The sequence below is a fragment of the Eublepharis macularius genome, chromosome 4 (genome assembly GCF_028583425.1).
Source record: "Eublepharis macularius isolate TG4126 chromosome 4, MPM_Emac_v1.0, whole genome shotgun sequence".
Taxonomy (NCBI): domain Eukaryota; kingdom Metazoa; phylum Chordata; class Lepidosauria; order Squamata; family Eublepharidae; genus Eublepharis; species Eublepharis macularius.
In genome coordinates this window covers 174274832-174288164 of record NC_072793.1, presented here as the reverse complement: position 1 = coordinate 174288164, position 13333 = coordinate 174274832, and the positions used below count along the sequence as shown (strand labels likewise).

Here is a 13333-nt window from a genome sequence, read left to right as displayed (position 1 = left end):
GAGCTGCAACTTAGACAGTCTGATTAATACAGTAAAAAGTCATCATACATGTCTGTGCAACTCAAGAACAATTGTGACGAAGGGAGCTTTGATTCTCGAAAGCTTATACCATGGAAATTTTGTTGGTCTTTAAAGTGCTCCTGGACTCGAATCTTGATCAAGGACAATTCCTTTTTTTTTAATTTTTATTTTTTATTGGTTGCAATACACAATAACAATACAAATATGAAACACGAAACAGGAACCAATTAGACCAAGGACAATTCTGTACCTCCAGCACGGCATCTACAACCTCCCCAACTTGCATTCGTGAGTTATCAGAGAGTTTCTTTCATTCCACTACTGCACCATGTTTCATTGATGCTTGCACAAAAGTATCTGTGCCTCCTAATGGCTTTAGATTGGTTCAAAAGACACTGACTACAAGCCCCTATTCATGCACCACAACAAACTGCACGTAATGTAGGATAAGTACAAAAGACATCAGTACACTGGACAGACGCAGTCATCTCAAAACAGCTTCATCAAAATTTCGGGGGAAAACTACTGTTCTCTGTTACTTCTTTGCCTTGAAAAATTCCACAAGGAAAAGATCAAAAACGGAGAGTTTCCTGCCCTCAAATAAAAATGGTGACTTTGTGAGCATTGATTTTTTTTTTTGCTGTGTACACTGGAGTTCAGCATGTGGCACTGAAATTAGACAGAAGTAGTTAAGAAATAGGGATCTAAGCAGAAAAACAGAACGTATGAACTCAAGGGCAGCTATGAATGTCAGCACCTTGCCATGGATGCTACCCACATGGGGCATTTGGAACTTGCACTTGAGCCATCTGATGCCAAGTAGATATTTGGGCAGAAGCTCTGGCTTTTCTTGGCTCTTCTGTGAATCATAAGAAGTGAGTTATGACAACAGCCTTCCCCACAGTCAGCGCATGATTGTGCCAAGATTTCTCTTCATTGTGCATTCTCTGATGGCTGACCAGCTGCGATTTCCAAATAAAGCCCCCTCCACACTCTGAGCACTGATACGGCTTTTCCCGCGTGTGGGTCCTCTCGTGTCTGATCAGGTCCGATTTGGATCTGGTGGTCTTCTCACAGACAGAACACTTGTAGGGTTTTTCCCCTGTGTGGGTTCTCTGATGCCTAACCAGTTGGGAATTACATCGGAAAGTCTTTTCACAAGCAAAGCAGTTGTATGGCTTCTCCCCTGTGTGGATCCGACCATGTTCGACAAGTTGTGAATTGCTCGTGAAGCCCTTCTCACAGACCAAGCACTTGTAGGGTTTCTCCCCTGTGTGCGTCCTTTCATGAATGGTCAGGCAGGAGCTCTGACTGAAGCTTTTTGTGCAATAGGAGCATTTGTACGGCTTCTCTCCAGTGTGGGTCCTCTCGTGTTTGATCAGGAGAGAGCTGTGACTGAAGGTTTTGCCGCAGTAGGAACACTTGTACGGCTTCTCTCCCGTGTGAGTCCTTTGATGTACGATGAGGTGAGAATTACGTCTGAAATTCTTCCCACAAGCAGAACAGTTGAAGGGTTTCTCCCCTGTGTGGGTCCTCTCATGAATAATCAGATGTGACCTACCACTGATGCCTTTCCCGCAGTAAGAGCACTTGTGCAGCTTTTTGGTCGTGTGGATTTGCTGATTTCGCAAAAGGCGGTCTGGGCAAGAGATGGATTTGCTCATCCTGTTCTTGGTGTGGCTCCTCCGCTGCCTTCCTGGCCTCTCTTGATGCGCGCCAGATTCTTCCTTTCCCTCATCATCGGAAATGTTCTCTGCTGCTCTTCTTTCGAAGGCAGTTGGCGACAGTTCTGCTTGTGGGTCGTTTTCCAGCAGATCGCTGGCATCTGCATAGTCATTTGGCTGCTCGTAATCTGTTGGAAGAAGAAAAGAGAGAACAGACCCATAAGCAGGTACCTGAAGGCAAGGTTATTAAACCGAACTCACTGTTTTGGGGAAAAGAGAAGTCGTGTCAGTGGAACCAACAAGGAATTTTGTGGGACATCCAACACTGGCACGTTTACGGGGGCTTTAGTGGACTACAGACTGCTGACTTATCTGAGCTCTAGTCCCCAAAAGCTTAGGGCTTGGATCCCACTGACCGAAGGGATTTCCCCATCAGCAGAGTGGAAGTTCTTCACTTTCCCCCTCCCACTGCAGCCCAAAATGCCACTCCTGGAGGAATGAGCCAAAAAAAGCAGCTCTCCCGGACAAACAGATCTAAACCAAAGCACGGGTTGCACCATACACTGCCACAAGAGAGGGTTCATATGTGCCAGTGGAGGCATGGTGGCTTATTTGTATTCCCTGATGAAGTTAAATAGACGAAACAAGAAATTGACCAGCTGGCTTCTTATTGGAATGTGCCACCTCCTTTCCAATATCCCAGCTTCACCTGCAATGAAAAAATATAATCAAGACACGTATGATCATTGTGACCTTTAGAGATACTTACTTGCTGGAGACTCTTCAGAACTTTCTTCTGCTATGCTGTCTTCACCTGTAGAGAAAATTCAGAGATATCAGCTTGGACTTTATTGCCTTTTGTTATACTTTTGAATACTCACTGCTTTGAAGATTGTCTATACATTTCTTGTTCCAACCTGTTGAATTTCAGGCTGATTGAACTGAATGTAGTACTATTTTTGGCCGTTTTATCCACTTTGAGAATACTGTCATTTTGTATAAATTTATTATGCTACTTCTTAGAATTGGATATATTATTAGTAGCACTTTGCACTTTTTCACTGATTAAATTATTACATTCTGTTACTGTAGCTCCCGGTTGTGGGATACCATTCCTGGTTTAGAACTCCTGGAGGAATGGGCAAAAATCAATCTGTTCAGGGACGTGATCCAGTCCTATGACATCATAAATATGGATCCCACTGGATCCAGTCCTGTGACATCATAAATACGTTAGCTTTTCTAGTGCCCTACTAACCTTCTCTCCCCGCACCCCTACAAAACAGAAAAAACGGTGCAATAGTCATTATTCTTATTAATTTACTTGTGTGCTTTTTATTTATGATTGTTCACCTTGAAATTGTAATAACAAGAAAAAATAATCACTTGTTTTGAGATTACTGTGGGGTGGAGAGAAAGGGCTGCACCCTGCATGAAACAGTGTGCTGGTGTAACAGAGCAAGACCTTTGTTCCCCCCCCCACTCCTCTCACACACACACACACACACACACACACACCGTAACTTCTGCCTTTGCACCCTTCCATGGAAGGCAGCAGCAGCAGATCTGTTTTTCTCCCCCACTCCAGACCCCTAAAATCCCTAATTGAAAATGAAATCAGAATTTACCAAAAATCATGTTAATGTCTGTTCTTCTAATCACTTAAAACTGAGTCATATAGACTGAGTTAGAAGATGCTTTCCAACACGGAAAATGACCTATTAATTTATTTATGTACGTTATTTATAGTTCCCCTTTCTCACTGAGATTTAAGGCAAAATGTCTGACTGGAAGCTGAGGATTAGACACAATATAATAAAGCGTATAGCGTAATTCTTTTTGTGGGTTTCTTATTCCTCTTTGAGACCAGCCAGCACCTCCCACCAGGTGCTTGGTAATTTCTGTCTCGCTGGGATCATCCAAACAGCCTGCACTGGTGATTCTGTGCTTGCATTTTATGCCCTACCAGTACCAGGGTTTCTGCGGTGGTGTTCTGTTCTCAGTATTTTTTACAGCATGTCTGCATGTTTTAAAAATTCTACTAGGCAACATGCTACCTCTTGGTACTGCCCATCCATGTTCCCTGGCACCACTTGCTTCTTGAGACTTGGGGATTAAATCTGGCAAGTCGTGAATGGAACAGGGGAAAGGGGCTGCTCCCAGCCACCTGGTGGACTAGCACAGCTTACAGCTCAGTCTTAGCCACAGGGCACCCAGGGCACCTGTCCCAGGGACCTGCTGGGAACCCCTATGACCCTGCAGACAGCTGTCTGAGCTGCTGCTCTGCGGCTGATCCCTGAGTTGCCAGGATCCAACCCCAAGGGCACCCGATCCAGCCCTGCCAATTTCAGCAGGAATCTGATGTAGCCGGGAAATAAACATATGCAAGATTTGGAAAAAAATTGCTCTTTTTGTTGCATCTTTATAAGTACAGTGTATTTTTCCACCATCAGTAGTACAAAGGAGGGGAATAAACCAGCAACTGCCAGCTTTATATGGCAAGCTACATTAGAAACAGCTCTGCTCCAATCACTTCTCAGTATTGCTTCCTTAGGGGCTTGGGCAGCTCTGGGGGATTTGATCTTGCTTGACTACTGCACATAATGAAAGCCAAACAGATAAAAGGCCCTGCTTGGTTATTTTGATAGTTTATCTAGCCCTGCAATCTGTTTCCAACAGTGGCCAGGTACCCTTGGGAAGCTCACAAGCAGGCAGGCAGGTCACCAGCCTTCCCTGATATTCAAAGGTATATTGCCTTGAAACATGGAGGTTCCATTTAGTTATCATGGTGAACAGTCGTCCTGAGACCTCTCCTCCATGGATTTCTTCATCCCCTTCTAAAAGTCATCTAAAAGAGTGGCAGTCATAAATTGTTGAGAAGCAGGACTTCATTGTGTGCCTCTTGAAATCCCATACAACATTCCTGGAATGCTGACACAATGAACCAACAATTTCACAAGCGTAAACCACAAAGGGCCAAGCTATACATGATGAATGACACTTGAACAGCAAGTGTATTTCTCCCTGTTCGCTTACCCTCCACTCAATCCACTTGCCGTTCAAGTGTCATTCGTCATGTGTAGCTTGGCCCAAAGCCTCAAGGCCAACATTATCCTGTAAAATTCATAACACAGCCCCACCCAACGAGACAAGGATCTTTACCCAGAGATGGCTCTTTATCATCATCTGACATGACTTCCCCACAAATGCCACTTTGTTCCAGATCCGGCAGAGAATGTTCTTCTTCCTTAGGGGAAGGCACAGACACCGTTTCAACAGCTCCTGAATCCTAAACGGAGAAAAAAGAAAAATCCGTCTCCCATTCAAGCTGAATACAAGATGATTCAGAGCCGGGAACAGCCCTGCTGAGATAGAAGCCCACAGCAGTCCATATAAGGGGGAAATATTTGCTATTCCCTGGATAAGGTGATTTCTGGGTAAAGTGACTGAATGGGCAATGGTGGAGCAGCTGCAGGTCTTCCTGGAAGACACATTGGTCCTGGGCCCATTCCAGTCTGGCTTCCGTCCAGGTCACGGGACTGAGACAGTGCTGGTCACCCTCACAGATGATCTCCGTAGGCGGCTGGATCAGGGCAGGTCGGCACTGCTGGTGTTACTAGATCTCTCACCAGCGTTCAACACAGTGGACTATGAATTGTTGACCCACCACCTCGCCGATGTGGGGATTCGAAGGACTGCCTTGCAGTGGCTCATCTCTTTCCTCCACGGTCGAGGACAGAGGGTGGCGCTTGTGGGGAGGCTATCACTACGCCAACCTTTAGTGTGCAGTGTCCCTCAGGGGGCGATACTCTCCCCCGTTATTCAATCTTTATATGTGCCCCCTCACCCAGCTGGTATGGAGTTTCGGACTGGGTTGCCACCAATATGTGGATAACACTCAGTTGTATCTGCTGATGGATGGATGGCCTGGCTCCGCCCCTAGTGCCCTAAATAAAGCCCTGGAGACCATGTCTGGTTGGGTGCGGCAGAGTAGACTGAAGTTAAACCCTACGAAGACAGAGGTCCTGTACATGGGCCATGGTGCAGTGGATAGGGGGATCCAGCTCCCAGCGTTCAATGGGGCGCCACTTGTGCCCGTACCGGCAGTCAGGAGTCTTGGTGTGACACTGGACTCCTCCTTATCAATGGAGGCCCAGGTCACAGCAGTTGCCCAGTCTGCCTTTTTTTCACCTTCAGCAGGCCAGGCAACTTGCCCCCTATCTTTCAACCCATGACCTAACTATGGTGATCCATGCAAGAGTCACCTCCAGATTAGACTACTGTAACTCACTCTATGCAGGGCTTCCCTTGGGTCTGACCCGGAAGTTGCAGCGGATCCAGAATGCTGCTGCACGTGTCTTGGTGCGTACACCGTATGGGACACACGTGACTCCAACCTTGCAGCAGCTGCACTGGCTCCCCGTGGGGTTCCAGATCAGGTTCAAGGTTTTGGTCTTAACTTATAAAGCCCTAAATAGACGGGGATCAACATACCTGAGGGACCGTCTCTCCCCATACGTACCCCAGAGAGCGCTTAGATCAGCAGGAAAACATCTACTGGTAGTCCCTGGCCCTAGGGAGGCTCAACTGGCCCCAACCAGCCCCAGCCTGGTGGAACTCTCTGTCCGAGGATACTCGGGCCCGCCAAGACCTTGTGTCCTTCCAGTGGGCCTGTAAGACAGAGATGTTCCACCAGGCATTTGGTTGAGGCCAGTACTCAGATCCACCGAGTGGCCTCCCTGCCTGTCTCCTATTAGCGGGGGGCTATATTGAGTCATCTGCTCTATGTAGAAACGGTGGCTAATCTCGCACCAACTCACATCCCCACCCCTCTCTTCCCTTGTGGTTGGCAGGGAAGGGTGAAGTGAACCTGGGACACAGTGCAGAGTCAGAACATAGGGCAGAGTTTGTTTTTATACTATTAAGTCTGGCTTTTATCATTATTTAACGTACTGTTTTATCAGTGTGTTTTTATCTGTAGCTTGTAATCCGCCCTGAGCCTGTCCACTGGGAGGGCGGACAAATAAATAAATAAGTAAATAAAAATAAATAATAAAGCCATTTAGCAATTCCTTTGGCTCCCGTGATCACAACTGGGCATTGCCCACACGCTGTCAAATGTAGCCTCATAAGGGCTAGAAACCTGTTTTTGTTGTCTATTTCTAAAAGAAAAAGTGGTCGCTGAAATTCTCCAAGGCCAGGTAGCAGCTTCTGAGCTGCTTCTGTATTTTTGTGCAATCCCTACAAGAATTTTTGTGGAATCCAAACCCTCAAGGATAAGAGATGTTAGAGACAGAAGCCCACCAAGTACAACCTGGCAAACTGGAATTCCCTCCCACCCAAGCCTTCCTTCACCCTCTTGCTTCTCCATCCTGCTGAACGACCTCAAAGCTATTTCCATCAACGCTCTCTCTTTTGCTAGGAAACTCACAGCCACTTCAAAGAGCAACTCTCAGAGCTGAAAAAAGAGAACACCTTAGTCAAGAGAAGAGGACCTTCCCTTTCTAAAAGCAGTGGAATAAGTCAAGAAAAAAATCTCTCTCTACAAGCTAAGAAGCCATGGGCTGTGCCCTTGGTTGACTCTGGACCCCTGATGACTGTCTGGCTGAGACCCTCTCACCTGCCATTCTGGTTTTTCGGCCTCTTGCTGCCTTTGCAGGAACTCCTCTGCCAGGGCCACGGCATGCAAACAGCTCTCAATACCATCTCTTTCAACCCAGTGCCTCATTTCTGAAGGCAGAACAGCCAGGAACTGTTCCAAGACAACCAAGTCCAGCATCTGCTCCTTGGTGTTTCTCTCCGGCTTCAACCACCCATGGCAGAGCTCGCAGAGTTGGCTGTATACCTCCCAGGGCCCCTTGGCCTCCTCATAGCAGAGCTGCCTGAAACGCCGACACCGCATTTCTGAGCCGACAGCCTTCTTAGTCTTGATCTCTGTGGCTTGCCCACCAGCAACATCCAGCATGCTGTTGGCTTGTTGGGCCATTCCCTTGAAGGGGGGTAAGAATTCAGTCTTGCCTTCATCTTGAGTCCCATGGACAGTGGCCGCTGATCCCTCAAAGGGGGCTACAGACGCATCACCCCATGATGCAGTCACTGGCAGCTGTGGGGTTCCTTCTCCAGGCCAGGGCACCTGCACAATTTTGAGAAACTCCTGCCACTGGGTATCCCAGTGCTGCGACGAGGATCCCTCTTCCGGTTCCTGTTTAATGCTTTGGGAGTCCAGCGAGCTCAGGTGCCGCCCAACTGTTCCCCTGTGGTATGCACCAGGGGATCCCACTCTAGTTCCTTGTGCTCCTACATCCAGTTCCAGGCCTGCTGGCTCCTCCTCCTCCCTTTTCATTCTGGCTTAACACGTTCCTTTAGCGCAATTTGGTGCTGGAAATTCAGGGCTGGGAATTTGCCCCACAGATGTTTCACCTCACAGGGGCTATGCTTACCTGAGTACTTGTTTATTAAATGTGTTTTGTGTGTGGGGTGAGGTAGAAATCCAGCCTCTATTTTTGGACCCCCAGTTCCATCAACACAAGACTGAGGATTCGGACAATGGATAACGGGGCAGGAAGGGTTCCCTCAGAGAATCTTTATCTTGTTGGAGTCTCCCATCAGTCAGAAGCCAACAGCTTTCTCTGGCTGCTGAGGCAGTTAGCCCTGAAAGAAAGAGACATGCGTAGCAGTGAACTGAAGTGCAGAATCATGCAATTTAGAAGATGAGTGCTGCTGAATTGGAACCATCTAGCCCAATCACATGATTCTGACGGAAAGCCGTCAGAAAGCTCCCTCCAGAGGCAGCATCCAGCATTCAGAGGCACTGGACATGCAGATTTCCTTCTTAGTTTGGCTTGACCTAGTCCCTGCCTACCACCCACTTTCTAATGTTTTATTTACTTGATTTGTAGCTCACCTTCCTCACTGAGACTCAAGGCAGATTATAGAATAAAAACAACAAAACTCTTCCAACGTAAGACATCCAGTGAACCATGCAATGGGACTTGGGTTACAGAATTAGGGAACAATGTGAACAACAGACAAGGTATACTATAAACAAGGTCGGAAGTGGAATCACAAGCGTAGAATGCTGTAAAACCAGGATAATACTTAGAATAATCACTGCAGTAGGATACAACTACAGTAGGCAGCACAGTAGAATAATCACTGCAGTAGGCTACAAGTAGCCTATTCCATTATACAGGCTCCCTTCTGGATTCTTCCATTCCACTACATTTCTGATTCATTTATAAAAATGCCTTCCTGAACATTTCTGTTTTGTACATTCTGTGAGTTGCTGACCTCCAGGAGATCTCCCCGAATTACAACTGATCCTCCAGATGACAGAGACTAGTTCCCATGGAGAAAACAGCTGATCTGGAGGGTGGTCTCTGTAGCATTATACTCTGCTAAGGCCCCTCCCACTACCTTCCCCAGGCTCCACCCTGAAATCTCCAGGGATTTCCCAGCCCAGAGCTGGCAACTCTAAGAATGATAGAAGAGTGGGAGACTTTCTGACCTGCTGGGTCAGGCCATGAAGGCATAGCCGCTGCTTTTCAGAAGTACACGGCCTCGTGCCTTTGAACATGAAAGTTCCACTCTAGCCAAAGGAAAGGCTACATGGAAATAGAACTCCCCCCCCCCCCACACACACACACTGCCTCAGCTCCTGGAAAAACTTGTGTAGAAAAGGGACATTTACCAGCTGCAGTTTGTCAGGCCTAGAGATGCATTTGCAGAAATGCCCTCTTCAGCCACAACTTTGGCATGTCCAGAGTCTTGCTTAGCATCTGGAACCACCTACCACATCCCTCCCTCTGCCTGAAAGGGCAGGACAGCAAACACCATAGAAGGGTTTGTCCTGTGTGTAATACAAGCAGGGAGGAAAAGTTTTCATATTTGTCTTCTCTCTCCTAAGAACAGGCCTGCTGGATTAGCCCAAAGGTCCTGAATGATTTTCATTTTTTAACTGGATATTTTCACTGAACTTCTTTTTTTTTTTGGCCACCGCTGACCTATGGGTGATCCCTCGGGGGCTTTTCAAGACAAGAGCTGAGCAGAGGTGGTTTGTCATTGCTCACCTGGGCGAAGCAACCCTAGACTTCCTTGGTGGTCTCCCATCCGAGTTCTAACCAGGGTCGACCCTGTTTAATTTCTGAGATCTGACCAGACCAAGCTATCCTGGGCTATGCAGGTCAGGGCTTTCATGGAATATTTTTTAATAGTTTGACAAATTGTACCCTGCTTCTGATGCTATGTGGGGGGCTAACTATTTACTTTGGATTTCTATTCCGCCCTCCCCATGGATTTCTATTCTGCCATCTCCCCAGGGCAGATAATATCACAGCCTTTGTTCACTGCTCTGAGTGGGGTACTAATCTGTCTAGAAGAGCAGCATAGCTGTTGTTATTGTGTTCATTATCATCTCTGTGACCTGGAAATTAATTACTTAAAGAGAACTCCAGGCTACACCTGGAGGTAGGCAACCCTCCTTCACAGAGAAACAGTTTCTCCCCCAGCAACTGATCTTCAGAGGTATAATACTACTACTAAACACGGAGGCTCCACAGCCATCAGGTCTAGCCACCATTGGCGCAGCCTCCACCCATTTGCCCCTGCAAAAGGAATATTTGCGGATCTCCATTTTACCACTTTCCCCGGCAGCAACATCTCGCCTGGCTTCGCCTTTGTACCAAACCCCTTTCCCCCGCTCCGCCCTTTAACTCACACGGCATAAACACGAAGGTCCACTTTCCCCCAAAAGAAACACAAAAGCCCAGCCCGTAGAAAGGCCAAGGCAGAAAAGCGCACCCGCAGTTCGGGTCCCCCTAGGTATTTCCGTTTCGTTCCTCTCTAGGAATGGGGACTCAATAGCTTTAACCATTGAATGGACCTGGGGAGGGCGGATAGCGACTGCAGTAAAGCAGGAGCCTCCATCTTTTTCTTTGTAAATGCGTACGCGTATAAATCCTGGCTGCTCGCAGTTTTCCCGAATCGAGCCCTTTTACTCGCGTGGGGCGGCGTCGTAGGCGATTGGAGCGCTCTGGATTCGAAGCCGTTGAACGTTTAACGGCCGTTTAACGGCCAACCGCCTGCTGGTTAGAGCGGCTCTGCTCGGGCGGCAGTAACTGCGCCTTTAACCGAAGGATGTCCGGGAACTTGGCTCTGGAAAGCCGGGAAATCTTGTTGTTTTTTAAAATGTTAAAGCAAATGGCGTTTTATTGATCCTTTTTGCCCATTCCTTGGCAGACTTCCTTGGCTCAAGGTTTCCCGTGCTGGTAGATTTCTCACACTGTTTTGTATTTTGTATGTGATGTGCCTTATATACGTTATGCTTTTTCATACTGCACGCTTGAATGTTAATTTAGCTGGTAAATATCATGATAATAAAGATGTGGGACACAGCCCTGACCTCCCCTAAATTCTGAGTCCCTGAGTGATATTTTATGCAACTCTAGATATAGCACAAACGTATCAGAAAGATGACTATATGGATGTAGATGTAATCATGTTTTATGATTTTTGTCTTTACGCAGCCACACTAAGAGAAGCCTCTTACTCATCTTTTGTCCTTACAACCTAACAAAAGTGCTGACAGTAGAAAATGAAACTGCATTTCTAGAATCTGTGAGAACAAAACAATTAAGATCCAGGACTGTAGCATCTCCGTTCCCTCATTGGTAACATTGCAAGAGATAGATGGCCATCATCCTGCCGTACATTGGGGCACTTGTATTAAAGCCTTTGTTTCAGGAATGCTGGGAAATGTTCTGTGCCCAGCGCCTATATCATGCAATGGAATAAATTAACACTGGGTAGTTGTCCTGCTAGTTACATCAAGGATGGGAACAGATCCGGGCGAGTCGTGAAAATGACACACATCTGCCCAATGGATACTTGAACTGATATCAGAGTTGTCAAAGAAAGAGTGTTTGTTCTTTGAAATGATAAACAACTTTTACAAGTGTTTATTGAGTAAGGGGACACCCCTAATTATGCTAAACCAATGGAATGATGCTAAGTCATATGTACACGTAACTAACTCAACCGATCAGGAAATTTCCCGTATCACGACTTATGTGATACCCCCAAGCCCGGGACTTGTTTTCTTGGACCTTTGGGGAGATCTAGATATTCCTCATCTGCGGAAGGCATTGGTCAGAACTCTCCTAGTAGCTGCAAAAACTGCAATTGCACTCAGATGGAAATCGCAATACCCACCCACTCTTGACATATGGTACAGAATAGTGTGGGATCACCTTATAATGGAAAAGATAACAGACAGAATTCGATCATTGCAAAACCCCTCCAAACCTACACAATTTTACGCACAATGGTACCCCTTTCTGGAATTTTTATCTCAGAATGAATGGCTGATCTCTAAGCTACCTCACTACACGATTATAAACCCCGAAATTTGACCTATGGATTTACTCTGCAACATACTGGATGTGCCTGTATATGCTCCTCCCGATGCTGTTGTAATTGGCTTACTTAACACTGTATTGGAACCCTGTTGATTATGTATAACATTTGCACACTTGATTATTGCCGACTATTAGTGTTTTGCTGTTTATGTATTGTTGTATCCGAACACTGTTATGTATAATACCGTCTTTTTTCTACGCATTTATTGTTGATCTTGTTACTTGTTATACTTTCAATAAAAACTTAAAAAAAAAAAAACTAACTCAACCGATAACTTACTGAATACATAATGAATCCAAGGTGATAAAAGTTGATGTAATGTTTCTCAGACCTCTGAAGAATGATTGGTTTTACTGGGCTTTTATTGCCCTTGTATCCATGGTCTTCCCTCTATTCGAATAAAGTAACTCCGTTTCCTCTTCTCATTGGACTCTGTCTGTCTGCTTCTTCTGAATTGGGCCTGAGGCAGAACAGGACACGAATTTGCAGGGTTCAAAGGCTTTTGTGTTTCTGTCTTTGAAGTATGGAAATGTCCTTGATATTGATTGCACTAATCTCACTAGGGGTGTGCAAGGAAAAAACTTTCGGCATTCTTGTTTCGGGATTACCCGAAACAAGATTCTCTACCGTTAAAGCCGAAAGCCGAAACAAGAATCTCTTTCGGGATTCGGGATTCGGCATTCTTTCGGCATTCTTTCGGCATTCTTTCGGGTTTTTTTTTTGGGAAAATGCCTCCGTCTTTCAGGACGCCTGGAGGAGGCATTTTCCCACCAAATAAGCCCAAAATTGGTGGGGACCTTCCTCTAACCCTTCTCTAACAACTACCCAAGTTTCAGACAGATTGGACTTTGGGGGGCCATGTTATGGCCCCCCAAAGCAGGTCCCCCCATCCTCCCATAAGAAAGCAAAGGAGCAGCATATTGTTAGCATGCTGCTGCTCATCTTTCTTCATTATTTCCTATGGGGAAAAAATGAAGAGGCAGGCTTCCTTTGCCAGGGGTGGCATTTTGCATGCAAAATGCCCCCCAGCCCTCAGGGGCCCTTCTCCCACCCCTCCTCCCACCCCCCACCAAGGCTCAGCCTGCTCCCACTTGGGGGGGCCATTTCATGGCCTCCCCAAGTAGGTGCTCTAATCTCTACCACTGACAGCTGGGGGAGGCTTGTGTTGCCAGGGGTGGCATTTTGCATGCAAAATGCCCCCCAACCCTCTGGGGCCCTTCTCCCACCCCTCC

At 46.6% G+C, this 13333-nt stretch overlaps 1 protein-coding gene across 3 annotated transcripts; it reads right to left on the bottom strand.

Moving 5' to 3' along the window:
* Positions 1-207: 207 nt before the first annotated feature.
* Positions 208-10654, bottom strand: LOC129327073 (zinc finger protein 436-like). 3 transcript variants are annotated; one of them, XM_054975500.1, is made up of 5 exons: positions 10633-10654; positions 7306-8336; positions 4848-4974; positions 2455-2499; positions 208-1873 (listed from the first exon to the last, which is right to left on the bottom strand). In XM_054975500.1, exons 2-5 carry the CDS (start codon positions 8026-8028, stop codon positions 888-890), a joined length of 1881 nt encoding a protein of 626 aa, XP_054831475.1. In that variant the 5' UTR covers positions 8029-8336; positions 10633-10654; the 3' UTR covers positions 208-887. The 3 variants fall into 3 exon arrangements, with proteins under 3 accessions (XP_054831475.1, XP_054831474.1, XP_054831473.1); XM_054975499.1 differs by lacking the exon at positions 10633-10654 and adding an exon at positions 10402-10467; XM_054975498.1 differs by lacking the exon at positions 10633-10654 and adding an exon at positions 10323-10449.
* Between the last annotated feature and the right edge of the window lie 2679 nt (positions 10655-13333).

Excerpts from the sequence above, each read along its gene's own strand:
- LOC129327073 (XM_054975500.1), bottom strand. The coding sequence starts at position 8,028 with ATGAAAAGGGAGGAGGAGGAGCCAGCAGGCCTGGAACTGGATGTAGGA. Across the intron at positions 2,500-4,847 it reads TGATAAAGAGCCATCTCTGG|GTGAAGACAGCATAGCAGAA; the intron begins GTAAAGATCCTT and ends TTTTCTCTACAG. Across the intron at positions 1,874-2,454 it reads TTCTGAAGAGTCTCCAGCAA|ATTACGAGCAGCCAAATGAC; the intron begins GTAAGTATCTCT and ends TTCTTCCAACAG.